We start from the raw sequence: 27,317 nt of genomic DNA, 5'->3' as shown, positions 1-27,317 counted from the left end.
AATAACAACCGATTGTTTTGGTCACTTATCCTGCATAATAACTGGTGATTATGCATACTAACCAGATTTGTCACATTTATCATAACATATATGTATTTAAAAAAAAGTAATCTACATTCTGAAGGGGGTTATAGGGTTATTTATGCTAGAAATATTCATATTACAGTACCTATATTTCAGTATGATAGGGAAAAAAGTATATTAAACTCGATGTAAACTTCTATTTTAAAGAGAATCCAACTGAAAAATGTATAACAATATGCATCTAACTTGCAATTAAGTCAACCCATATTGGTATACCACGCACACAAACATAGCTACTTTTATTGCCTGGACCCATTGTTAAGAGTTGATTTCATCTAATACAGAAATACAATCTAATCTAAATCCTATAATATTTATCAACAACTTAATAAAGCGTAAAGAAAAGTAACAAGTTTCATAAAATCACAGGCACCAATTAAAAAACTATGCAGGTGCTCACCCTTTGTTTTAAATTAGAAAGAAGATAATGAATCATCAAACCCATATATTAGAGTCTCATGGAAGTTAGTATTCAAACTGCACTAATAGTAGTTAAACAACAGCTTTGATTCTTCACCATGGCCATACATATATTCATTATTTTTGAAAAACCAAAGGAATAAAAAAAACACAAACAACAATAACATAGATGTGAAAACATTTTCAGAAACTAAAAAAATCCTGAAAGAATATAAAATATCAACATTGTATTTGTAAATATATTAAAAAAATATGTATAACACAAAAAAAAAGATAAACATAAAAAATGCATTTGCAGAGTTCTAACATATGTTAGAAGAAACAGAATATCCAATGATACACAAATTAATGTGTGAGAGTGAACATGAAAAAAAAAATATGTATATTTATTTTTTTAATCAAAATAATAGCAAATATTCCATTATTTTGTATGGTATAATACACATTGCACTTATAAATTTTGAAATACACTTTTTACTTAATTTTTCTTTGAAAAATTTAGATATTTGATTTGAATTTTTCAAAAAAGATGCATAAATACTCAATCATACACTATTCTTTAATTTGTAATGAATTATTTAATTGGTTGTATATGTTATACAGTGGAACTTCGGTTCATGAGCTTAATTCGTTCCACCAACGTGCTTATTATTCGAATCAAACTTCCCCATATGGAATAATGGAAAAATGGATAATTTGTGCCACAATTCACATAAAAATGACTAATAAAAATGGCATTCAATCAATAAGTAAATACAATATTATAGATAATGCCATAAGTAAACATCAATATGCTAAATGTTTAAAAATTAACTTACTCTAAATGACAAGAGAGAGGAGGACTATCGTTTAGAATGATTTAGAGACTCACTTTTGTTTGCAAATTTATTCTGTTTTTGCATAACTTTCAAAAAGAACCTTATCAAATCCTGTTTGCCTTTGTCTAATTTTTTTGGATTTCTGGGAAATGGGAAATTGCAGTGTTCATTATTACAAATTCATTCCATTCAATTACAGATTCATTGCTCGCACACTGCTACAGCTGTATTTGGGTGGTTTTTCCTACAGAGTTTTGAACAGAGATTCCCACATTCTACACATCTTTCTAATTTCATTTTATGTGAAGGACGTCTCTCTTCCTCAGATGAGATACTGTCCATAAACTCTTGCTGGTGTGTGCAAAAAAGATCCATTACTTCATCTACCGTCAACTCATAGACATTTTTCACCATTAGTTCTTGAATGCCATCCTCATGCATCTCCAGTCTATGGTCTTCCCCCAAGCACACAATCTCTTCAACAAGCAGTAGCTCGTTTTCATGAGCTAGACCCTCATAGTCACAATTACAGAGTCAAAATTTGTTCAAAATTTTTGCTCGTTAATCGAAGTTCCATTGTATATATTTTTAGGCATTTCTAAATTCATAGTAAAACTTGAAAAGGCTAGTAGAGCTCACTGAAACAAAAATGGCGAAGTATGTGCATTCAAAAATGAAGTATGGAAAGCACTTGGGAATGCCTTAAGGCAGTGATTCCCAACGTGGGCATTAATGCCCCCTGGGGGGCGATGGAATGTTCCAGGGGGTGGTAGAAGCTACGAGTATAACATAGGATTCTATGGATTAGATTGTGTTGGAGGGCGATGGGAGAAAAAAATTCTAAAGAAAGGGGCGATAGGACAAAAAAGGTTGGAAAACTATGCCTTAAAGCAACAATTGTTTGAACTAATATAACAGACTTTAAAAAGTTCTGATTAATTACAATGCCCTTAAGGGAGTTGTTAATATGCATGCTGCTCTCGTGTTTGGGCCACACAATCTCTACTCTTGCATACATACCAGGTCTTGATTATCTAGAATATATCAATGATATATATTTGTATCTGCTACTACCCCAAGTAAAATAAAACAGATTGTTAAAATTTTAATAAAATTTTTTTGTAATCATTGTAATAAAATTAAACGAACTTTTATTACGTTTCCTTTGTTGAATCATAATTGGAGTAAGCATAAATAAATCATGACGCCTTTGATGATACTTTTCCCAGACATTTAATAGCAAATCACGACTTTTAACTATGCAGAGAAAGGGGACTGGCATTAAACCAAACATGAGCAGAAAGGACATAAAGATTTCCTGATGTTAAAAAAATGAATAAAATATTTTGTGAAGCATGCCATATTTTCCTCAAACAAGGTACTTACTCACTAGCACACTTTCATGCTTCATTTATATATATATATGTTCAGAACATAATAGACTGAGCACGATTAGGCTCTGTCACTAACACAATATAAGCTTATTGCCGTACTGGTCATGTCAGAAAAAATTTTGAGTTACAGAGAGGAAAAAATTTTTTGGGTATTATCGTGGGACCAAAAGAACCTCAAGTCACGTAAGGTGCATTCTGATACAATGTCAAAAATTATTCAGGGTAGATTACGTGCACATATACTCTTATTTCATAAGAAAAGATTTGTTTTAGTGTTCTACCACCCTTCAAAGTTTCTGCAATGAGTTTAAAATCCCCCTGTTCAGTATATTTTGAACACACATAAGATTATTATTCATATGTGAAGACAAAACTTTTTAATTAAATTTTATGTTGTTAAGAATGTGAATAGTTCCAATGAACCATGTTAATTAATTTGCTATGGTGAAATAGAAGGGAACAAGTAGAAAAACCTGACAGCTCTGTAAGAGGTGACAACTGTTTTGCTGGATATAATGAAATAATAATTCAAGGAAAGAGAGATGATAAAAGGCTTCATCCTAACCAATGATAAATAACAACATTCAATTCCATTACTATTTGTTCAAACTTGCTTCGAGTAGCTTATTGTATGAGATATAAGATGTAACATTTATTAAAACCTTCAAAAGTCTCCTTCATTCAAATATTTGTTCATTAAGTTACAAAAAATTTCCTACGTTCTCACACATATACTGTCATTCAGTGTTGTTCTCTCCAGAACTACTTCACTGCATGAACTGAACACACAAAGCAAAGATTTCATATAAACCCGGTCAAAATTTTTATAGATAGCATCATGCTCGAAGCACAAGTTCTCAACCGGCTATGAAAAAAAAAAATTCTGAAGAACAACAATGGGAATGAGAAGCTCGTAATCAAGATAATCATTTTAGTTTCAATCAATTTCATCATTCAATTAATTAAAGTTATAAAATCACAGAAGATGCATTAAAATAACATTTCACAAAAAATATACACAGATTGTACATGAAAAGACTTTGATCCCACATCTTCATCCAAATAAATTCCATTATAAGAAGAAATGTCATAGAAACAAATTCAGGTGGTTTAAAAATGTTCCATTACTGGGGTGTGTAATGTGTGGCTTGCCCAAAGTATTCATAAAAAGAAATATCCAGCTGCAGAACCTGATAATTACACCAGTTTGTGACCCACTAGCTATATTCATCTCACCTATCTGGATTATGATTACTACTTAACTATACATGCACCTCGTTCACATTCTTCAGCAGAATTTCTAACGAAGCAGTACATGACAGAGTGAGCTTTCCGAGTTTAGGTGCAGCCCATAAGGTACTAGTCATATATCCCATATTGTCACAGTTATGTTTATTTCATGTTATTGCTGGTGGAGCCACCTGTCTTCCAGATTTGGAAGTAAAGATGGTAAATGCTTGAATTTTCATGTTATGTAAGCATTGTGTTAAAGGTCTGTCTACTCTTGGAAGAGGGACTTTTTAAAATGGAAGGCTGGGTCTCATTGCCATCTATCTGGACTGCAGACTGAAAAGATTATGTGCACCCCCTACTCTATTATTATCACTATCAATTGGGCCGATCACACTCACTGATGATCACAATTTGATTGATCACAATCAATCAAAAATCTTAGTATTTGTTCTTCATACTATGCGTACGTTTTTTTTTTAAAGTATCTAGTGCAATACATATAGTTATTCCCCATAACTCATGAAAAAAAATTGAGTAAGACCAGCAGCATAAGAGTCAAAGAAAGTTGCATCAATGTAGGTATCTCACTCATGAACCAGAAAATATACCACAATGATATATATTTACATTCTAATGAGGCAGCATAGGGAGACATCAAATATTTTCGAATTAGAGATAAAACCAAAAACCTTAATAACAAAGTATTCAAACTGAAATTACTGTTTCCCAGACGGTTTGTAAATGAGGTAGAGAAAGCAGACCTGCCATTAATACATAATGCTAAGAAATACAGAGAGGTAGAATTAGAAGTACAAATATGTGTTCAATCAGCTAGTGCACAGAGTTATACAGTAATACTGAAAAAAAAAAAAAAAAAAAAAACCCCCTTCGGCCAAATAAAAGAAAACTGACAACATAATCATTAATATATATATGTATTTTTTTTTTTCATGGGTAAAAGCACTTTTTTGAACTTTCAAGTACCATAAATATTAGAGAAGACTTTAGAAATATTTATACCTGTTAAAGTTGGACCACAGTCAGCACAAATCCAGGTGAAAACTTCCACAGAAATGTACAAGATCATTGCTAAAAACACATCAGTGTTTAACTGTATTGCATTTAAAAGTTTTTCCCAGTCATTTACTATACCTGACTGATTCCAAGCATTCATCATGACATGCTTATTACTAGACAGGTTTGACTATCACAGAAAAATATTATAACTGCATAGAGGATAGATTAGTACATTGAATCTCATGGTACCTTGAGTACTGTGAGGTATTTGAGGCATAAAATTATATCGAAAGCAGTAATAGGAGTATACAAGGGATAGGTGTCCCATAGTTATCAAATGGCTTCATTACCACAGATGCAAACAAACACTCACTTATGTTTTCTCAATAGGGTGGTGGAAAAAAGTTTAAGGACAACCGAAAAATCGTCATACCTTGAAAACCTGCAGATGTAAATATATAAAAATCTTAAAGCGATAATTACAAGTGGGGAACTAAACATTATCCCAGTGAAAATAATTTTGATGAGTGCTGCACCGCTCTAGAAAGAAAAAAAATTGTTTAAATTATAGTAAAGGCTAAAACTGGGAAAAAAGGTATAAGGACATGCTGTTTTCTGGCATCAAGGAAGGAAATCTGCATTTTTCCTTATGCTGACTTAACAACTGAGACTGTTTTGTTCAATCGTGCACTGTGAAATCAATTTTTTTTCTGAAATTATATGAAAATGGCCAGAGACAACATATTTGTTAGACACTGAAGGGAGGTGAAATACTTGCTCTCAGAGAAACACTAATGCCTAGTCATGAAATTTCAATAATAATTAAAAAATTGAAGACTATTTGATTAAGTTTCAAAATGGGCGCAAGAATTATAGACTAATAGCTTGAACATGAAGGCTTCTTTCTCTTCACACATTCATTAAAAAAAGACGATTATTCAGTTTTTACATGAAAAAAAAATCTATGTGTAATTCAGAAGAAAGAAGAAATACAACTTGCCTTGCACAAGTTGAACTGTGTCAAATGTAATAAAAAAAATTCAAACGTCTGGAATGCAAAACCGTAGTACAACCTCCCCTTATAAAACAGCGCAGAAAAACAATGTGAATTGGCCACACGGCATGTATCTTTTAGTAACAAGTGGGTTGATGATGTTTTCTTTGATGGTAAACAATTTAGATAGACTCAATGTTTCTAAATATCACTGAACTATGCACTGACAGAGACATATTATCAAAATATAGGCAAGTCAAGACAGTTTCAGCATATAATTTCTATTTTCTGAGGCACCTCTCATAACTTTTAGGCAATTTTTGTTCCAACACATGTTTCAAAGTCTAGAAAGGAGTTGGTTTGGAGCCAATTCACGTGGAACCCCTCTCAAAAGGTCTTTGAGAAATCCTTAGCTTAATCCTTTAAAGCACTTGTGTTGCATTTAGACTCACGAAGGGTATAGAGATGGTATGCAGTATGAAAAAAAACATAATCTTATTGCAGTCATCAAACAAGCTTGGAAGAGTTACACAAATAGTTATTTATATCTTACCTCTATCAATGATATCCCAAATGATGAAGATTATAAAGAATAAAGGTCTTTCTTGATTGAAACAAAATATTTACACATAATTTCTACACAATTATCCTCTTCTTATACTTTTTTCCAAGTTTTGACTTTTACTATAATTTAAACAATTTTTTTCTGGAGCAGTGCAGCACTCATCAAAATTATTTTCACTAGAAAATGTTTAGTTCCACTTGCAATTATTGTTCTAAAATCTGCAGAACGTAAACAGAAGGGGACTCGCTGATGCTGTGCAATAGCTTCCAGTAATTTGACAAAAGTAGGTAGATATGGAAAACGATTATATTGAGAGATCTCAGTGTTTGACACCATGGTAATAATGTCACTTTATAACAATTGAATAATTTCCAACTAGTATGTCTATCACATCACTTGGTGGTGAGATGAAGAGCCTCAATATTTGCTCAGATACCACAAGATGTATACAAAATTCAAATCTTTTTCCCAAGGGTGCTGCAAACATAAAAAGTTTGGTAATCCATGTTCCTTTGTGAAATTCTGGGTAAGCATCAACTCTTGATAATGAACAAAGTATTTCGCTAGGTCCCATTATATTATTTATTTATAAGATAGAATTGCATCAATTGAAAAAATATTTTGCCCGTGAAAAAAATTTTGCATTCCTGTAAGAAATTTTTTTTCCTCATTCAAAAAAATTCAGTGGAATTTAAAAATTTTATAGAGCAATCAGGCACTAATACTTTCCACTCATATCACGTAGGCAAAAATACTCCCAATATATCTAAATTTAAATACATACATACAAAAAACATTGTGTACATAATGTTGTTTGCGGCTAGATTTTGTGAAAGATTCCACATGAATATTGGTAGTTGCAAAGTTGATCGGTCCATCAAATCTACATAAAATGAACTGCTTTTCAATACGAGCAACCAATGGCTAGCAAGATCCCCCACAAAACACAAATGCTAACACAGATATAAATATATCCAGCTATAATGATTCTAAATCGAAATACACTAGTAAGAAAAATATTGCCATGTGTTAATTCCGTTTCTACAAAAACTTTCTACACATATATTAAGGTGATACTAATGTCAGAGTATAACAAACCGAAAAAAAAAGAAAAACATTTCCCAGCAAAATTTCTTAGCAGCCAAGAACAATTTTAATGCCAGGAAGAACAGTCCTAAATAATGTTTTTTTCAGCTTTTTAAGGACTTTCCTTATATTAAAAGTATATTTCATGAAATCAGAAAATTTTATGTCATTCATTGGCTCCAACTCGGCAATAACGTACAGAAAATTCTAGGTGCCAATACCGATTCCTGACTTATGCTCAAGCACTTTTTTACATAGCTAGAAATTAAATAAAAAATATATGAGGTCATGATACATCTCTCCCACTTTGTACAAAACTTGCGAGGCCTGCCTCACAATTATATATATAAATATTTAAAAAAAAGTAAAATAATAATAAACACAAGCATTCAGGGAATTACCCTCCCAGTAAAAAATATACACGTAAAAATGTAATAAATTAAATTAGGAATGAATCTATGAAGACTAGTAGAGATGTTTCTGCGATGGTTTTCTCGCTTAATTTTCCTACTCACCAGCTACGAGAATTTCGCGACTCCACATTCACGGAAGTAAGCTGTTTAACAGTTAGCAGTTTAACTGTTTATCCCTCACATGAAATGGAATGTCCTATGCTTTTTTAGAGTGCTCGAATGACGGAAGGCCATCATACAAACATCACACTGATAAGGTTTCTCACCAGTATGTATCATCATATGTCTGGTCAGGCTCGTTTTCTGCCCGAATGTTCTCCCACATATCAAGCATCTGTGAGGTCTTTCGTTGGAGTGAACCAATTTATGACACCGGAGACTCCAAGAGCGATTTGTCATGTACTGACATTGATCACATTTGTATTTGAAGCCTCCCTCTCCTTTCTTTGAAATTTTCAAGTTCCTAATGGGGGACTTGGCGATGTAGTAGTTACGTGGCACATAATAATCGAGAGCTATAAGATCTAAAACAAAAAGAGATGAAAAATAAATAAATAAATTTTGTAAAGCAATGGATCGTGTTCAAAGATTCCAAATTTTTACAGCAAAATCAATAGCACTAACGAAAAAGCATAGAAAGAAAAACCATTTAAAGAATAACAAGCATTATAAAATAATTAATGGTGACCAGAAGTCTCAGATTGAATAACCTGTCCTGGTATTGTCTGCAATTTTTGAGTTATCTCGTGTAAGGTAGCAAAATTCAGTCTTGTAAGTTGCAGACTGACAATATTAAGCGAAAAATGGTGATGTTTGGCAAAAACCAGCTTAATTTCCCAGTTTTTTCTTTCTTTTTTATACAGTGGTCCAACCCTCTGGGGTACTTACATCCCTCGTGGGACAGAGCAAGGGCCATGTCTGTTTTTTGTCTTTTTTTCTGAAATCTGGTCACCCTTTATATAACAAGAACAAATATATATAATTGTAAGAACATTCTAGTAACTAATGTTTTTAATAACTATTGCTCTCCACACACACACAAAACACTAAATAACTATTGCACCTTGCGCAACAATTTTTATAATTAATGAAGGTTATTATAGGTTGATCAAATAACTGATCACTACTTCTAACAGTATATATTTCAATGAGCATTGCCATTTGTATCTGAACTTATAAAACTACAGCCAATAAAATGTCAAAGAAACTCATAAAAACACCCATAACATAGAATTTTGCTGGAAACTGGAAGCTAGCTTTAATTGCACATTGCATCACAATCACTTATAACAGCACGATATAGTGAAAACATATCATGAACTACAAGAAAAAAATTAACAGATATTCAGGGAATTATTTCCAAGCTCGAGTTCGCATGATTTTTCATGGAGTCTCGCATCGCTCAATAAGACAAACTCTTTATTACAGAAATGGCACACGTGATTGCGCTTGTGAACAGCGAGTGAACTTTGCCTCGCGAACGACGTTAGGCAGATATTGCACTCGAATGGACGTTCACCAGTATGTATCCTCATGTGGTTCTTCAAGTCGTGTTTCCTCCTGAATCTTCTGTTGCAATTTTCACACGAGAAAGGGAACTCGTTCGTATCAACAGCTCTAGAGGGCCATGAACTACTTAGACTATCAGTGACATAATCACAAAACGAATCATTTTGGGATGGTTGCAGTATTCGTTGAGTTTCCTGATTAGTCCAAACGCCTGATGGTGCATTGAGAAAAGTCTTTTGATAGAAGTCAGTACCGTTACCTGTAATAGGGAAAAAAACATACAGAAATACTTGTAAGACTCTTCGTCATTCAACACTGAAATAAATTACTTTTAACACTGTTAAACATCATAGTAAAAATGTTTTCATTTCATGTAACATGATAATATTTTTCAAATTTTACACAAGCCAAACCCCTATAACAGAAACTTGAGTAAAGTTGTACCATCCAATAATGAGCAGAAATGAAAATTCTGTATTCAAGTGATTCCTAAATTATAATATAGTGAAACTCTTATATAATGACACCTCCTATAATGATAACCGCTTATATATAATTATATTACTATATATTCCTACCACACTTGCAGTAGTGTTAATATAGTCCATCTACAACAATAAATCCTGTATAACATAAAACTTTTCTCTAGTCCCTTAAACACTGACGCTCATTATAACGACCCCCCTCCCCCTGTGATAGCGACTATTCCATTACAACAAGCTCTAGGATATATCCCAAATGTTTTCACAGAACGATTACCATTTGTTTTTACTTTTGACTTAATGACCCTCCCAATATAACATCCATTTTTGACAAGAAAAAGGGGGGTCGTTATATTGAGCATCGACTGTATATAGGAGTTTGATTGTATAGCCATTTCTGCTTCTTTATAACATTTGTTCATACATACAGGGTGATTACTTAATTACCCCTCGCTGCATTTTACTGGCGAACCGTTGATTCTATAGGCATACTTCCAATTACAAAAAATATTTAAATAACATGTATTACTCAGGTACGTCATTCGTGTTGCAAGAGCTTGTAGTTACTAAAAATTTCGTAAAAAATTAACACTTCATACGGACACCCTGTCCTCAAAAACCAAATTAGAAAGTTTGCACCATGTCTATCCTACTACTACTGAGCTACACATGCACCTCGTCCATATTCTTCAGCGCAACTTCTAACAAATTGGTAGATGTTGGAATGTGTGTGTATTTGTTGTGAACCTGACCTGAAGTTTGTTTCTGTGTAATTTTTGTTACAGTGCTGTCATCTATTTTTTTAACTATAAGTGAAGTGTAATGATTAAAGATTTGTACTACTGTGAGCCTGTTGCTCTCTATGTGGCAAGACTTTTTAATAGGGAGATCAGCTTGCATTTGAGCCTCAAAGTTGGGATCCAAAACAAACCAACTTCAGCTGACCACCACTATGGTGCCGGTGGGGTTCAAACACAAGTCTTCATAATGCGAGTCTGTCACTATGATCCCTATGGTGCCTCATCTATCCTGTGGTAAACCAAAACAAATCCACATTTCTAAGTGCAATATTTGCAGTGATATTAGAATTTAAAAATTGTGGGAACGTTGGCGGAGAACAGCCTAAATAAGGGAAAGAAGCATCCATTAGTTTTTTAGTTTTTTTCTGTTCTTTCTGAACTTTCCTTTGATTTTTAAAATGAAATACCTCAGACAATATTGCATTTCACAAGAAGGAATTTTTTTTTTGGCCTCAGAAGAGACAACAAAAGATGAAAACAAATTTCTAATCGGGTTTTTGAGGGCAGGGTGTCTGTATAAAAAGTTTATTTTTATATTTAAATAACAATACAATCTCTAGCAACATGAATGAGGTATCTGAGCTCTACACGTTATTTTGGATAATTTTCTAATGGCAAGTATGCCTCTGGATTGATGGTTCGCCAGTAAAACACTGCAGCATTAGGTAATCACCCTGTAAAATACCAATGAAAAATTTCCAAATGAATATCTTCTCGATTTTAATCAGACCTAATCTAATCATAGAACTAATTGCTTTATCAATATTCAGTAAGTACCAAAACACATGTGTTCGTAATTTATATATACCAGTAAAATACTTGAATCAAATTAAAATATTCATTGAAGTACACAATTGCGTGATTAGCCGGCAGGAAAAGACATGTAAGAGGGCAAATTCTGTTATTTTATTATTATTATTATTTTCTGCATCAGCATTTCGACTCTGTGTTCCAAGCAATTCCCAAAGCTTTTCATGGCCTTTTCAATTTGGACTGCACGCAGTCTGGCTATCAATCAATCCCAGTGACTTCTTCTTCTGGGGATATTTAAAGGTAAAATGGCCTCAGAATCTCCTTCAAGGAATTATCAATCACCTGTTTGAAAAGAAAAAAATGAACAAGAACATAAAAATCCAGAGATATCAACAACGTTTTCCCCGCACTAATGATCATCACTACTACTCAACTGTGCATACACATTCCTCCTCTACGGAATGAATCACATGCAGAATTATCATCACCACCCAGAATGAAGTATATGCCAGAATGTGTGTGGCCCCTTAATGCATTTATGCTGTCAGAGTAGTGTTTGTTTGTGCTGGATGGTAATCCACCTTCCATATTTCAAAGCGAACATGGTAAATATATGAATTTTCATGTTATGTAAGTATCATGTTGAAGAATGAAAGATCATCACAGCAACACAGAGTTATAAAATTTGTCACATATTGGGATGCACCCTTCTCTCCCATTTTATAACATTTTCTCTTCCACGAGAAAGAAGAAACCTCGCAGATAGCCAAGGGACCAAGGTCAAGATGGGGACCAATGAGCGAGGTGGAGGAAAAGAGAAAAGAAAAGAAGAGAGGAGATGCTTGACTGTTGTGGTCAGAGAAGGACACAAAACATGAGCTTTCACATAGAAAGAAAATAAAAATACTGTTATGTAAAACGATCAAATTTATACCAATTAAATATATTAGGCATTTTAAAACTATGTCAGATTTTCATTTTTAAACGAACCAGTACCCCCTAAAGCAGAATGTGCCAAAATCTGTGACGTTGTCGCAGAACAATTAGCGCTACTGCAGTACAATTTGGAAGAATTTTAAGAAAAGTGCAAAAAAAAAAACCACTATTACATGTATGGGGATTTTTACCACAGAACATTTCTAGTCAGCTGAGGGCTCATCTCAGAACAGTGTTAAACATTCTGCTTTGCAACCAATACCAGCATTGATGAAAAAGATGTCGGCACAACATTTAAATCATTAATTATAATCTAATCTAACATTTGTGCAAATGTCCTTGACGAAGCAATGAATAAACTTAAGGAAATGTAAAAATATTTTACAAATTTGAATACACACACACTAATAATCAGAAATTTTGTACATAAGCTAATGATGATATTTCAACATCATACACATACACAGGGTGTCCCGTAAGCGCTATTACAGCCTTTATCTCCCCAATCATTCATCGTAGAGAAATGATTCCAATTTAAAACATGCTCAAAAGGCATTCAAAAATAATCAGTTTTGAGATTGAAAATACAGTGCGTCACAAAATACAAGATCTAAATTTTTGTATGGTTCCCTCGCCCTCTAACTTCCAATTAGAAAGTTGTTGCCCTGTATCTCCTGAGACCAACAGAAAAAATTTCCATGTTTCTAAGTGCGATATTCCTTATGATATTTGAATTGAAATTTCAGGAAAAAAGTTATGAAAGAATAGCAAAATCTAATGGACAACACGCCTTTCCCAACTTTTTTCCAACAATTGAATTCGAATATCTCAGTGAATACCGCACTTAGAAAAAACATGGATTTTTTTCTGTTGGCCTCAAGAAATACAGGGCAACAACTTTCTAATTGGAAGGAAGACTGGGGGCCGTATAAAAATTTTGATTTTTTATATTTCGACACACTATTCTCACTCTGAAAACTGGTACAAAGTAATTTTCGAACACCTTTTGAGCATTTTTTAAATTCAAAGTATACCTTTACGATGGGCAGGTGATGAGATAAAGGCCACATTAGCATTTACAGGACACCCTGTATATAGACACAACAGATAATTGCTAGTAATTTCCTCCCATCTAAGTCCACAAGCAGTACTATTATTCTGACATTGTTCCTAATTTTGTGATACAATATTTAGCAGTCATAATAGATATTTTAGCTCGTCTCTCATGTTCATCTTGCTCAAAAATAATTCAAAAGTTGACCAAAATATGTAATTACTTGAACACATCTGAGAAAATCGCTTCGTTTCAGAGCTGTTTATATCTTTTATTACATAAACAAAACAATTTTTGACAAGAATGATTGTTTGCACAGGTGGCTGGTGAAACGATACTGGTCAGAACTGTAGCAATGTACCTGGTGAGCTAGGGCAACACATATTTCTGTGCCCCACTATATAAGAGTACTCGGGTTCAGAATGGATAATAAATACACCTGGTTTTTCCTCTTTTCAGCTACATAGCTACATACATACTGGTTGCAACATCATTCCCACACAGCCTTCTGCCAGAGAAAATCCCTTGAAGCCCGAGACGAGTCTCTTTGAATCTTTGATGCAATGATAAAAAAAATTATCTCCTCTAGTACAAGTGTTATTAATTGTCTCATAAATCCTCCCATCCCACTTACATTATATACGAGATCAGCAAATTCCTCAAGGTCAACTCATAGGGTGTGTGTTTAGATACACCTTAACATATTGAAACGGAGCAGTGACTGAACTGAGAATTTTACGTCCCTCTCTGATCAGTCACTTAAGGCACCATACCTGCCTGTTCCCTCCTAGTTGTTGCCCTGTTACTGGTGAAGTATATTGCCAAATCAGAGTTGACAAGAATGGTTGCACAGAGGCAGATTTATTGTCTTGTCAGCAGTGGGCAATCCGAATAATACCACTCTTCTCCCATTATAGTCTAATTTTCTTGAATACTCATTCCTCAAATTTATTGCCCTGTGCTATGGCTCCCCTCTGATTAATATGCCTGTGTCTCTAACTCATTTTTTTGTTCACTTATATGCTTGCATACTCTTTCGATCACTCCCATGCTCACACACTCTATATGTCACTCTTTTGGCCATTCACATGCTTGCACATACTCTGGGTGACTCGCATACTTGCACATATACTCTGGGTGACTCACATAGTTGCACCTACTCTTCTGGTTGCTCACTGACATGGTTCCTCACTATGTAGGTCGCTCTTCAGGTTATTCACATATCCACTACACTCTTTTGTTCACTCACATGCTTGCAAACTCTCAAGGTCACTCACTGATCTAGTCCCTCACTCTTGAGACAGAGGTGGATTTATGGTGGGATATACAAATTTTAATGCCCTTCTCCCCTTATACTAATTTTCTCAACCATTTATTCCTCAAATTTGCCACAATTGGTAAGCAATGTTCATCTAGCATCACTGATGAAGCCACCTGATCTAATGCATTTTTATGAATTAACATCATCATCGTTGTACCATTGCCCACCCCCATCTGAGCAATGCAAACCTATCCTTGCCTATAGTTGAGCATAACACCAGAACACCCTATTACCACCAAGTATTGAATTTCCCTTTGATTCCGTGAATTTATCTCCTAATTTGAGAATTTTCATGGGAATTGATGTAATTCAATGGCAAGACCTTGAGGAAGAAAAGGAGTTTTTTTAAACTACTGTTTGGTGCGATCGTTGAGTTTCAGGTATCTATCCAGCCTGAAATACATATTAGTCTTCTCAAAAAACAATATGTACATTTCATAACAACCACTAAAAAATTCTGATAGTGGGAAAGAATTCTGAAAATCGCCAATTTATATATAGAGATGGTATCCCATCTTTATATATGGTAGATGGTATCTCTAGAGATGGGATACCATCTCTAGAGATACCATACCCGATGGGATACCATCTACCATATATAGAGATGGGATACCATCTACCATATATAGAGATGGGATACCATCTACCATATATAGAGATGGGATACCATCTCTATATATGGTAGATGGTATCCCATCTCTATATATGGTAGATGGTATCCCATCTCTAACAAGGTTACCATAACATTCGGGGGAAAAAAAGGCCCTCACTCATGGGTATGGAGCGAAGATTTTCTTTTCTCGAGAAAAGTAGTTTTCAATGAATGGTGGAATCTCTAGGCTCACTAATTGATGGCAGATTTCTTTTGCTATGCAGCTGGTAGACTACTACCGACTACTACTATTATTATTTACTAAACCACACATGCACTTCTTCCACATTTCTCTGCGGATATTTTAACAAATTGCACTACACATTCAGCCACTTGGATCGCCAAACTATCTAAATGGCATGTTCATGGGTATGTACATAGGATCATCAAAACAGCAACCGCTCCATCAACTGTCAATACACTCACACCACCAGATCGATAAGTATTTGCACGAAACCAAGGAAACAAACAAGAAATCAATCATAAATGGACATGAGTTCGAAAACAAGTTACAATGTGAGAAACAGCTCATAATCTTAATAAGTTGAAAATCAAACACATGAGAATTTTACTGTCAAAATGTGGATGAGAAAGAAACGGTGAGTTTCAATTATAAAAACCTCATCCTGTTATGAAACATTCCGGTTTTATAACTATGCATTTGTGAGGTTGACTTTTCGAGGATGATGAAATTGTTTCTCCCATCATATATTACGTGAGAATGATCAGCTGTTTTGGTATTTTTTACAATAATACACTATCGATTAGAAATATAAAAAAAATTCACAATATCACAGCTATTAATAAGCAATTATAAGCAATTATTGGCTCCATGAATGGAGTACAAATAAATAAACCACCGAATACTTTGAAGCAACTGATCACGATACATGTCCAATAAAACAAATCTTCCCATGAAACGTCAACAAAAACAACAAAACCGAAGCCATCACTAGATTTTCGTTATTTGCCGAGTGTTTTGGCTCTGTATCGGCTAGCCTTTCGCGTATTTTGTTGAAGAAAGTACAGGATTCAAAGCAAATTATATAGACTGACCATATTTTATCGAGAAAATGCAAAGAAATTCGGTTCGCAAATGCGGAAAAATACGAGATCGCCAAACAGTCGCCAAGTTTTATCGAAATTGCCACTTATAGGGGGCCATTCAAGTGTTACGTAAACAGATTTTCAGCCATTTTTGATGACCCCTTCCCCCCCACTTGTCAGCAAAAGTCAGCAAAACACTGACCCCCCCCCCCCCGTCAGCAAAATTTTTTCAGCAGCTTAGAATATTTTATATCTTCAAAAAGGGGTGGTTGATGACGTAAGCAACCTTCAAACCCCCCCCCCCCCCACCCTTGTCATCAAAAGTCAGTAAATCCAAAACCCCCTCCCTCCTCGATGCTAACGTAATACTTGTATGACCCCTAGCACAAAAATTTCAGAAACATCCCCAAATAGTTGTTTTGGAACTCCCCCACCTTCCCCGCCATCCGAGTTTGAAAAGATTTTTTGAAAGAAGTTCGCGTGTTTATGGTAATTCGAGAATTCTCTCACAAATCAATTCAACTTTATTTTTTCCTGCCGTCCAGTCTAATGAAATATATCAATGATGGAGCACATCCTTGAAACTGCATAAGGTTTTTTTTTTACTTTTTCAGACGCTTGAAAAGTTTCTGGAACACAATCTCAATGTTAAAAAATTATTGGAACAATTGACAACTAAAGGCTCTTTCTCTACGACAGTGTTTCCCAAATTGTGCATCGTGGCTAATAGGTTCGTCGTCAACCTTTGCCAGAGGCGTCGCCGCGAGGTGGACATATTCATCTGTATTTCTAAATAAAAAGGTGACAAAATTCAGTTATTGGCCTAGTCCACCAAGAGTCCAACCCTGGTCCAGTGCAGGTCTTACAAGTTCGTCTCGTCATCAGTATTTTCACCACTTAAGGGCCTATGTTGAAGACAATGGAAGCTGCAATGTCCCTATTCAGTGCATCATGTTACTGTGCATGTTATAAAAGATAAGTAGTGTCTTTGTGGTGTATTGATTAGAGCGCTTGCCCGAACTGGATCAGGGTTCGAAAGACAACAAACTTTTCTTTTCGAAGTTTTTTCAACATAAATGTCCAGAAAGTCTCTTTCCTTGATCTTTTACTCGCTGAAAAAAACACTTTTCTCCGTAGATTTGTTAAATGTTGATGAATTGCAATCGTAAGAATGTTCAACTTCCCGTGCGGAAATCATCTTTGGGGGGGGGGGGTGGAGTTCCCAGGCCAGAGCCTGGAGACGTTCCCGCCTCCCTTATCGGGGCAATAGACAAAATTGTCAACGGCCGATGGAACCAGGACCGTGACAGTTTAAAAGGAAAATGAAATGGAAAGTGCCCCCACCCATATTTGGTTTTGCTGCAAGCTTATAGTATATTAAAAAAAATTTAAATTTCCTAACGTGCAGCACAAAATCAGCTTCAGCTTCCCTAAGTTTCCGAAATTTACACGTGTTTTCTTACTCAGTTTTTAACCAAAGTATAAAGCTAGAAAACACTTATCACCGCGAGTAGTTAAAAAACTGCGTACGCTCCCCAGCGCGACCCAACCCGCAAGGGTAAAAGGCTTATATCCCGGGAGGGACAGAGCCCGGGTCGTGACTGGTCTGTCAGTAGTTAAAAAACATAAATTCTTCGTCCTCAGGGAAAACTTTGATGTCTTTTCTCGGGAAAAGCGTGTTACAGTTGACATAAACCTCTCGTGAAAATAATAAAAAAAATATGGCTTTTGACAGCCTGTTGTGGATCTTGGCCTTCTTGAATTGCCTATTCCAGGCTGACATGGTTTCAATCATGGAAAATATTGTGAGTTTTTTTTTCTTTTTTTTTTGATGGTTAACCCACCTCAGTCGCTGATTCATGAACATAATTATCATCAAAATATAGGGTGTCCGTGAAAGATCTTTATTATTCTAAAAATTAATAACAAAAATACGAAAAGCTTAAATGAAATACAGTTTGCGACAAAAGAATGAAGAAATCTAACAGTGTTTTAGTATCAATTGTCCGAGGCAGACGGCACTAGTTGGTCGGCAGCAGCAATAAGAAACGAAAATTTTGATCACGCAGGAGAGAGCGCAATGTGAATGGGAACGGGACCGCCGAAAACCGTGCAATGAGTTTCGCCTGATGTGCCATAGAAATTCACCAAGTATGTCTTCAATTTATACGTGATGCAGAAGTTTAAAGACAGGAAATGTTGAGCATGTGAATTTCTCGATTTCTCATCAAGTGTCAATTACAGTGTCGTGTTAAAGACCACACCACACATTACATTTGGATATGTCTCGTTCATGTTCGACTGAAATGCGTCTCTTCAACATTTCCTGTCTTTACACTTCTGCATCTATGCATAAATTGAACGCATACTTGTTGGTGGATTTTTATGGTTCATCAGACGAAACTTTTTTTTACTCGGTTTCCGGTGATTTTGTTTCCATTAACCACAATGCACACTGCGCTTTCTCCTCCGCTGTTGCCATTTTCGTTTCTTATTACAGCTGCCTAACAACCAGCTCAATCTATATGTAATATTTATATGCGTACGCACACATACATTGGCGTACGCAAGGGGGGTTTTGGGGTTCTAACACCCCCCCCCTTGAGCCAAAATTATAGTGTTATTTTACAGGAAAAAACGTAAGCCCCCCCCCCCCCCACCAGAAGGAAAAAAAAATCTGAAAATTCCGCGTACGCCTATGCACACATATATTTCTGTATATTGAAACTTATTCATCATTAAAAAACTTATCACACAAACAGGAACCGGTTCCCTCCCCCTCCCCAAAAAAAAGTACGAGAAAAGGAGTTATGTACGACATGAAATCCCGCAATAAAATGAATGCCATAGGACAATCGCCCCCTTCCCCCCCCCCCCCCCGCGACCCTAGAAATGATAGGCCGGCCGAGAGACATCGGGATATTTACTATAAAAATATCGAGTTGTTTTTCTCATCCAAGCTCATTGACCCTCTGAAAAGCTTCCAAGGAGCCCTGGTTGTTTTGTCCTTCCTCCGCACTGTTGCGGTAATAAAATATTATTACAATACTAAATACTGTGCTAGTAGTCCCCGCCCACAAGTTTTCGTTGCGATGCATAAAAAAACAGGCTATTTGTCAGATAGCACGATAAAACAATCGTTCAGTTATCTTCACGCAATGCATTTGTTTCATTTGATGATTATCACGTTTTTATTGTGTTCGCGTATCAGCGTTTTCTTCAAAAGCGAATGTCGATGAACGAAAGATTTTGCCGCACATCCCGAGCGTTATGTTTATGATGCTAAAAAGTCACTTTCGAAGATTTCTTTTCCGCATCGTTTTCTATCGATGAAAACAATAGAATCCATCCGAGAACATGACTACCACAGCCTCTAGCGCCTCTTTATCACAAGTCACGGGAAAAAAGCCTCCAAAGTATATTCATCAACTCTAACGTCTCAACGATGAAAAGATTTGACAAATTCCCGAAGTTATATTTGGCCGCTTTCTCAGCTTTGCTGTACCCGTTTTCGATGGGTGTCGCAGAGGCATTCTCTGCGGTTAGCACGGCCAACATGGATAGACGGGAAAGTCGGATAAGACCCAATGAAGATGAAGTCACTTGGATAGGAAGTTTGATAACTTTGGGTGCGCTATTCGGGGGAGTGATGGCAGGTACGTAGAAATAATTCTTTTCCAATCGTTATCACTGAAAACGAATGATGTAATTATTTATGATGATAGCAATGCAATGCATTTCTAAGAAATGTCAGTGATGCATACAAGACTTGCTGTATTTATTTGTAAGAAATGTGTAACCATAGGAATATATTAATCTCTTAACGATCACGGAGGAGATATTTCGTCATATCATATAGAATAAATTCATTCAAGCTCTCCCTGCTTTTTTTTACCTCTTCTCGCATCACCCCGTGAAACTTTACTGCACCCTATGAACGGAATATGGGTTTTTTTTATCTCTCCCCGATCTTTCTATGCTCTTGAACGTTCCACGTATAACATAAATTTCTGGGAATTTATGTACAGCTTCTTCTGTATTTGGAAAAAAATATATGTATACAAGAGAGAAATAGAACACACACACGTGAGGGCGAAAGAGAAATCTGCTATTATATTTTCCCCCCTTCTGTTTATAAGGGGCCGTTCAAGTATTACGTAAGCAAATTTTTAGCCCTTTTTGACCCCCTCCCCCCTGTCAGCAAAATTTTGTCATCAGCTCTGCCCTTCTGAATCCTAACTCATATTTTCATAAAGGGTGGTTGATGACGTAAGCATTATCCAAACCCCCCTCCCTTCTTGTCATCAAAAGTCAGCAAATCGGAACCCCCCCCCCCCCCATCGATGATGACGTAATACTTGAACGGCCCCTAACATGCAAAGAAGGAAACCAGTTTTTTAAAATATCCGCTGATACTTTAAATAGAGATCGTCTAAATTTGTTTCTAAAAACCTGGGCGTCTTAATAGCGATGGGGGCAGGCGCTGATCTATGGGGTGATCACCCCCCCCCCCCCAAGTTAAATGCGATAATTCGTGAAATTTTCGGGTATATTCTACATGATAATATTGCATTCAATAAATGCGTTGAAAACTACCAGCATCAATGAAAACTTTGACTAAAAAACGAAAAAAACCGGGGCATTTCTTTCAAAAAAAGTCAGAACGAAGAAAAAACAGAAAAACGGAGCTGTCCCGGACGAAAATAAGGGACGTATATAGTCACTTTATCCACAACGATTTGTAAAATCCTCACCTCTCCCAAGAGCGAGCTCTATATCCGCCGCTGAATACGGGTGACATAATAGCGATAAAGTGGATTCCATGAACAGTCGAGAAGTTGTTTTTTTTGTACTTGTGCGAAAAATTTCACAGTGTAAAGTGTAACGGACGCCGCCCATTAGCGGAGAAAACTTTTGGTTCTATGGTTTCCGTTATCGAGAGGTTCTTTCTTTCAAACCGAGCACAACTCCGGTCTATCGCTATGGGCAATTACTTCCGATTGAGTTGGGCCGGAAGTGTATGTGTACCTAACAATCTGTATGCGAACATTGTGTTGTGCGTGAATTTTTAATACTACCATCTATATTTCACATTGTGAGTAAAGTGTAAAAATTGGATATTTATACTGCTGTAGGCATGTTGCTCTCTGTGGCAAGGCTTATATTATCGGCTTATATAGGCTTATATATTTTATATTATCGAAAGGTTGCACAGTACAACAGTCCAGGGCGTAGGACGGACTTGCAACGCGAGGATCCGGGTTCAAACCCCACCGTCGCCGCAGTGGTAGTCGGCTGAAGCTGGTTTTCTGCGGTTCCCAGCCTCGAGGTGCGAATGTGAGCTGATTTCCCCGTTAAAAAATCTCTCCGCAGAGAGCAACAGGCCTATAACGGTATAATTATTCATTCATTACACTTCGCTCACTATGAGTTGAGGAAAGAAACTCATAGTTTAAAAAATTGATTGCAGACGGCAGCACTACACATAACAAGCATTACACAAAAACAAATTTCACTATACGTACACACACATTCCAACATGTACCAATTCGTTAGAAGTTTCGCAGAGGAATATGGACGGAGGTTCATGTCTGGTGTAGTAATGGTAGTAGTAAAACGAACCCCCCCCCCCTTCACCCACACTGGTGGTTGGCTTAAGTTGGTTTTCTGCGGTTCCCAACTTCAAGGAGTAAACGTGAGCCGATCATCCCTTTAAAAAGTCTCGCCGCAGAGAGCAACAGACCTACAAAAGGTACAAATGTAATTCAATCACTACACTTCACTTCACTTTTGAAATATATAGATGGCAGCACTGAAAAATCAGACACAGCACTAAATACGCATTCACACTGTTGGGTATACACACTTACACTTCCGGCACAACTCACTCGGTAGTAAATTGCCCATAAGTGTGTGTGTGTGTGTGTCGATAGACCTTAGTTGTGCTCAGTTTGAAAGAAAGAAAGACAGTACTACGATCCAGCGATATAGGCCTTGCAAGCAGGGCTGCTATTAGATGCTTGGTCAGCCGGGGCAAGCATGCATTTTGACACGCCTTTGTAATGCTGAAAAAAACTGTTAAAAGGTGAATTCGGCACCCGCTTTGATCCAGCGCCAGGGGAAGCAGACTCCCCTGCTCTCCCCCCCCCCCCCCCGTTGTGGCACTGCTTATGAGATTTGAAAACCTTAACTTTTTTTAATGAATTCCAATATATTCATTTCATTGGCTCTATCCCTTAGCGTTAATATATACGTACAGTAGAACCTCTTGATAACAGACACCCATGAGACCAAAAATTTTGTCCCCAAACAAGTGTCCGTTAGTAAATAGTGAAATACTCTGAGGGCGGTAAAAAGTAATTCACAAAAAGTGTCCGTTAACGGGAGGTGTCAAGTAATGGGGAGTGTCGCTATGAGAGGTTCCACTGTATATCTTTTTTATCTTTGCAGGCTACATAACAGAAAAATCAGGCCGGAAAGGAGCCATGATGATCTGTTCCTTACCTTTTATCGCGGGTTGGCTAATCATCGCTTATGCAACGACAGTGATACAGATATACATTGGCCGCTTTTTGACCGGAGCATGCGTTGGAGCGATATGCGCAGTCAATCCAACCTACCTGGCAGAAATCTCGACGACCGAAATCCGCGGTAGGCTGGGAAGTCTGTTTCAAGTAAATGCGGGTTTCGGCGCGCTCATAACCACGAGTTTTGGCTTCTTCTTGAACTGGAACTGGCAGGCAGTGGTGTCTTCGATCGGCGTATTCTTGGCTTTCGCGTCAATCAGTTTCATGCCGGAGTCACCGACGTGGTTGTTATGCAACGGTCAACGCAATCGAGCCATAAGAGCTCTCAAATTCCTACATGGACCGGATTTCGATGCCGAATCGGAATGTACATTGATAGAAAAAAATCTGTCTTCGAAGCATCAAGGAAAAATCAAACTCAGTGAATTGTTACAGCCAGAACTATTGAAACCCATAATCTTGGCTGTGGGGATTATCATATTCCAACGTTTATGTGGGACTCTTGGAATTGTTTTCTACGTCGTTGAAGACTTCAAGAAGCTATCAGTTCCTATATCTCCATATGGGGCTACCATGCTGCTTTACGCGATACTAATTATATCAACCCTTTGCAGTGGATATGTAATAGATAGAGTGGGTAGAAAGATACTGTTAGTTGCTTCAGGACTTGGCATGGCCGTCACGTTAGTCATTCTGGCAGGTTTCACTTACGCAAAATCTTCGAATGCTTCTCTGGGCAGAGATTATTCCTGGGTACCCCTCGTGGACATTTTTGCTTTCATCACGAGCTACTCAATCGGCTACGGGCCGATTTCATGGCTGATGATCGCCGAGATATCTCCCAATCGGATACGTGGTCTCATAAGTGGAATTGCTTCTGTCTTTTGCTGGGGGTGTGCGTTCATGGTTACGAAATCGGTTGATTTCTTAAATTCAAGTATGGGCAACCACGGTAGGTTCTGCCTATACGCTTTATTCTGCGTTTTATCGTGCTTTTTCGTGGTGTTTTGTTTGCCAGAAACGAAAGGGAAGAGGTTCGAGGAAATTCAAGAGTTTTTCCAAAAGAGTAAAAACAAGAAGCCCGATTTAACTGAATTTTCAGATTTGTCAGGTTGACTTGGATGGTTTTTTTTTAAAATTATATTAGCTTTTATCTTCGTAAGATTGGGTACGGATACATCAAATGTATTGAGAAGTGTTTCAAAAAGTCACGTCACCGTCGATCAAGATGCAACATCATATAGGAGAGTGCGAGATTATTCTGTACTTTCAACCAATGCTATTCATAAAACTAAAAACTTTATATGGTACATTAGTACATGTGTTACGTGTAAAAATATTTTTATGCAAATTTTTTTACTTATTTATGGGATGTTTTTTTATAAATTTCATTGATGCAAAATCTTCAAAATTTCATTTTTTATTTTTTTGCCATATGGTGATTATCTAATTTCAATTTCGTCTCTGTTCATTTAATCAATGCGAAATGATCGATTCAAGACTTTAAGCTCCACATCAGTAGTTCACAACTACAGTAATGCTGCATGTGCAGCCCTGGGTTGCATGCTACAAATATATTCCATAATACAGTCCTCGATTATCCGAGGAGCGGGCAGTGAGGAAAATCCGGGCATGGAATTATTGCACAGATAAAGTAACGTTCAGCGAACGGTGGTAATTAGAAGTTAAAATTAGTTGGATTACGCAAACTGCGTTCTTGCGTAAAAAGATGTTTTCTTTTGTTCTTTTTAATGACGCAAATAAAAATATAAGCAGAAAATAACGATTGCCTGTAATGACAGGACTACCAGACGTCTTCATTTTTTATGTTATTTCAAGCGTCGTCATTCATTTTTGAAATTTCTCACTGTTGTCCTCGTTTTTAGTTTCACATGAGCTTTTTTCTTTTTCTTTTCTGAAAAAAAGAAAAATTGCACTGTGAAACAAAAATCTGTTCATCGGTGTTTATTTTGAGGTACTTTTTCTATACTTACACTTTTTGGGAAAACCCCAGCCAGCGTTAGAATCAAAAATAAAAGTCACTGGTCCGCAGACATCAAGACTGTAGTACCAGACATGACCCAGGCTCTGTTCCGTGGCAGGGTCGTCTTAAGAGTATCATTGACCTCCGGGCTAAGTGGTTTTTCGGAGGCCCTATCTGGTAAATCCTAGAAAATTTCAACCGGATATCATTTTTGTAAGGCCCTTCTTCTCCTGAGGCCCACGGGCCGTGCCCGGGTGGGCCCATGCGATAAGACGGCATTGTCCCGTGGGGGATATAAGCACATTACCCCAAAGGGTTGGGCCACGCTGGAGAGAACTCAGTGAGCCGGGCCGGAAGGCTCAGATACCGAGTCCCCCCCCCCCCCAGCCCTCGATCAAGACTAGTCCGCTAAACGAAATCTGTCCTAAGTAATAATAATTAATTTTCCCAAATACAATAGCATTTAGAAAGAGTGATATACTACCAACGGGTATATCATTCGGTGATTCTCCCGTAGAGGATTTTTCCGCGATCAATGTATCGATATGCTAAAAATTATTTTTTAGTCTTGGTGATTTCAATGTGGTTTTTAATAAATAAATATTATCCAATGTTTTCGCTGAACAAAAAGCATTTTTTTCTTAAAAATAAATAACATCAACGAATGTATAGAAATATGAATAACAAATGAAACGTAAACGTAATAAATGAACGTAAAAATATGACTGCATTATGTACAGGTGCATAGTTAACGGGGGGGGGGGAGGAATTTTACTGGAGAATCGTTGATCCTATAGGTATACTTCCAATATGAAAAAGTTTCCAATTAACGCGGAGTACTCAGATACGCCAAGTGGTTGCACAGTTGGTAAAGTAACAAAATTAACTTTTTATACAGTCCCCATCTGCTCAACAAAAACAAATTGGAAAGTTGCAGCCCTGTCTCTCTCCCGATGCCAACTAAAAAAATTCCACGTTTTTAAGTTCACTGAGAAATTCGAATCCAAAAACGGAGGAAAGTTGGGGGAAGGGGGGGGGGACAGCGTTAAATGCAGGTAAAACGGTTTTACGTGCATTTAATGCTGTTTTCCCCCACCTTTTCCTCCATAAATGACATATCCGCGTACTACACGTTAGTTGGATATTTTTTTTAATTAAAAATATACCTCTATGATCAACGGTTAACCAGTAAAAGGTCATATGCCCTGTTACCTATGCACCCTGTGTAGTGGCCTTGTGCCCTTTACCTCCGGCATGCAGATATGTTACGGTAAAGGCCCGAATACTGGTAAAACCTAGCAGGGCCGTCTTAAGAGCTTCGTGGGCCTCAGGGCCAAGTGATTTTTTTGATGCCCTACGAGGCAAATCGCCGAAAATTTCAACCAGATCTCATTTTGTGAGGGCCTCTCCCCTTCTCTTGAGGCCCTCGGCATGGCCCGGTATATTACTTCCTAGAGAGGTTCTAGGAGAATCTAGGGAAGTAATGGCCATTCCCGGGTGGGGCCCCATGCTTTAAGATGGCACTGAAACCTAGGTTTCACCGATAAGACCTAGGCAAGTTGGTAAAAATCAGAAAAACACTTGAAAGGTTTTCATTTCGAACTTTTGTCAAAAAATTATAATTAGTCAACAATTATAAATTAATTAACCACCATATGAGCATATTAGTTCCGAACACTAATTAAGTAATTAATAATTTTTTACTAAAACTAATAAGTTCATGATCATGAACTTATTAGTTTTTGATGCTCAGTAATTGATTATTAATTAATACTCAATTCTTCGATACATAATTATAACTGAGTAATATTTTAGTAATCAATGTCACTTATTAAGTTAATTATTTAATAAGTGATTATTATTTAGTTACTAATTACCTAATAATCATATATAAGTATATTTAATAAAAACACTTTTATTTTTTTTATGACGATTGGTTGCTCGAGTTGATCCGCAACCTCACACAGCATGCGCATCATGAACCCGCAACATTCCGGGTCGCCCAAGGTAATCCGTCGGCGGTATCGAGACTAGAACTTAAGCACAAGGGCACGTAAATTTTTTTCGACGTTGCAATAAACGTTAGAAAAGTTAGCGACCGTGTTTAAAATTGGCGCATATTCTGCAGAGAATAACTTGAATTCGGAACCCCTATTGCCATCTACCAGCGAACTAGATAACTTTGATGTACATTTTAAATGGCTTATTCGTCGCTAGATGTTAGCACG

At 36.7% G+C, this 27,317-nt stretch overlaps 2 protein-coding genes across 3 annotated transcripts; one reads left to right on the top strand and one right to left on the bottom strand.

Annotated features, from left to right (window-relative positions):
• Positions 1-4,815: 4,815 nt before the first annotated feature.
• Positions 4,816-16,494, bottom strand: LOC149077056 (uncharacterized). 2 transcript variants are annotated; one of them, XR_016194135.1, is made up of 2 exons: positions 16,399-16,477; positions 4,816-11,910 (listed from the first exon to the last, which is right to left on the bottom strand). XR_016194135.1 is itself a non-coding variant. In XM_089244793.1 (2 exons), the coding sequence occupies exons 1-2, from the start codon at positions 16,445-16,447 to the stop codon at positions 9,359-9,361; spliced, it is 483 nt and encodes a 160-aa protein (XP_089100919.1). In that variant the 5' UTR covers positions 16,448-16,494; the 3' UTR covers positions 4,816-9,358. The 2 variants fall into 2 exon arrangements, 1 of the variants encoding a protein (XP_089100919.1); XM_089244793.1 differs by having other exon boundaries at positions 4,816-9,792; positions 16,399-16,494.
• Positions 16,495-19,793: 3,299 nt separating this feature from the next.
• On the top strand, positions 19,794-25,355 carry LOC149077055 (facilitated trehalose transporter Tret1-2 homolog). Its single transcript, XM_089244790.1, has 2 exons — positions 19,794-20,234; positions 23,029-25,355. Exons 1-2 carry the CDS (start codon positions 20,024-20,026, stop codon positions 24,219-24,221), a joined length of 1,404 nt encoding a protein of 467 aa, XP_089100916.1. The 5' UTR covers positions 19,794-20,023; the 3' UTR covers positions 24,222-25,355.
• Positions 25,356-27,317: the final 1,962 nt, after the last annotated feature.

The sequence above is a fragment of the Pholcus phalangioides genome, unplaced genomic scaffold (assembly GCF_987345545.1).
Source record: "Pholcus phalangioides strain wild (caught in Gottingen) unplaced genomic scaffold, Ppha-v1.0 ptg000015l_1, whole genome shotgun sequence".
Classification (NCBI taxonomy): Eukaryota; Metazoa; Arthropoda; class Arachnida; order Araneae; family Pholcidae; genus Pholcus; species Pholcus phalangioides.
Note: the sequence above shows the minus strand (reverse complement) of the source record. Positions and strands in the feature narration are given on the sequence as shown.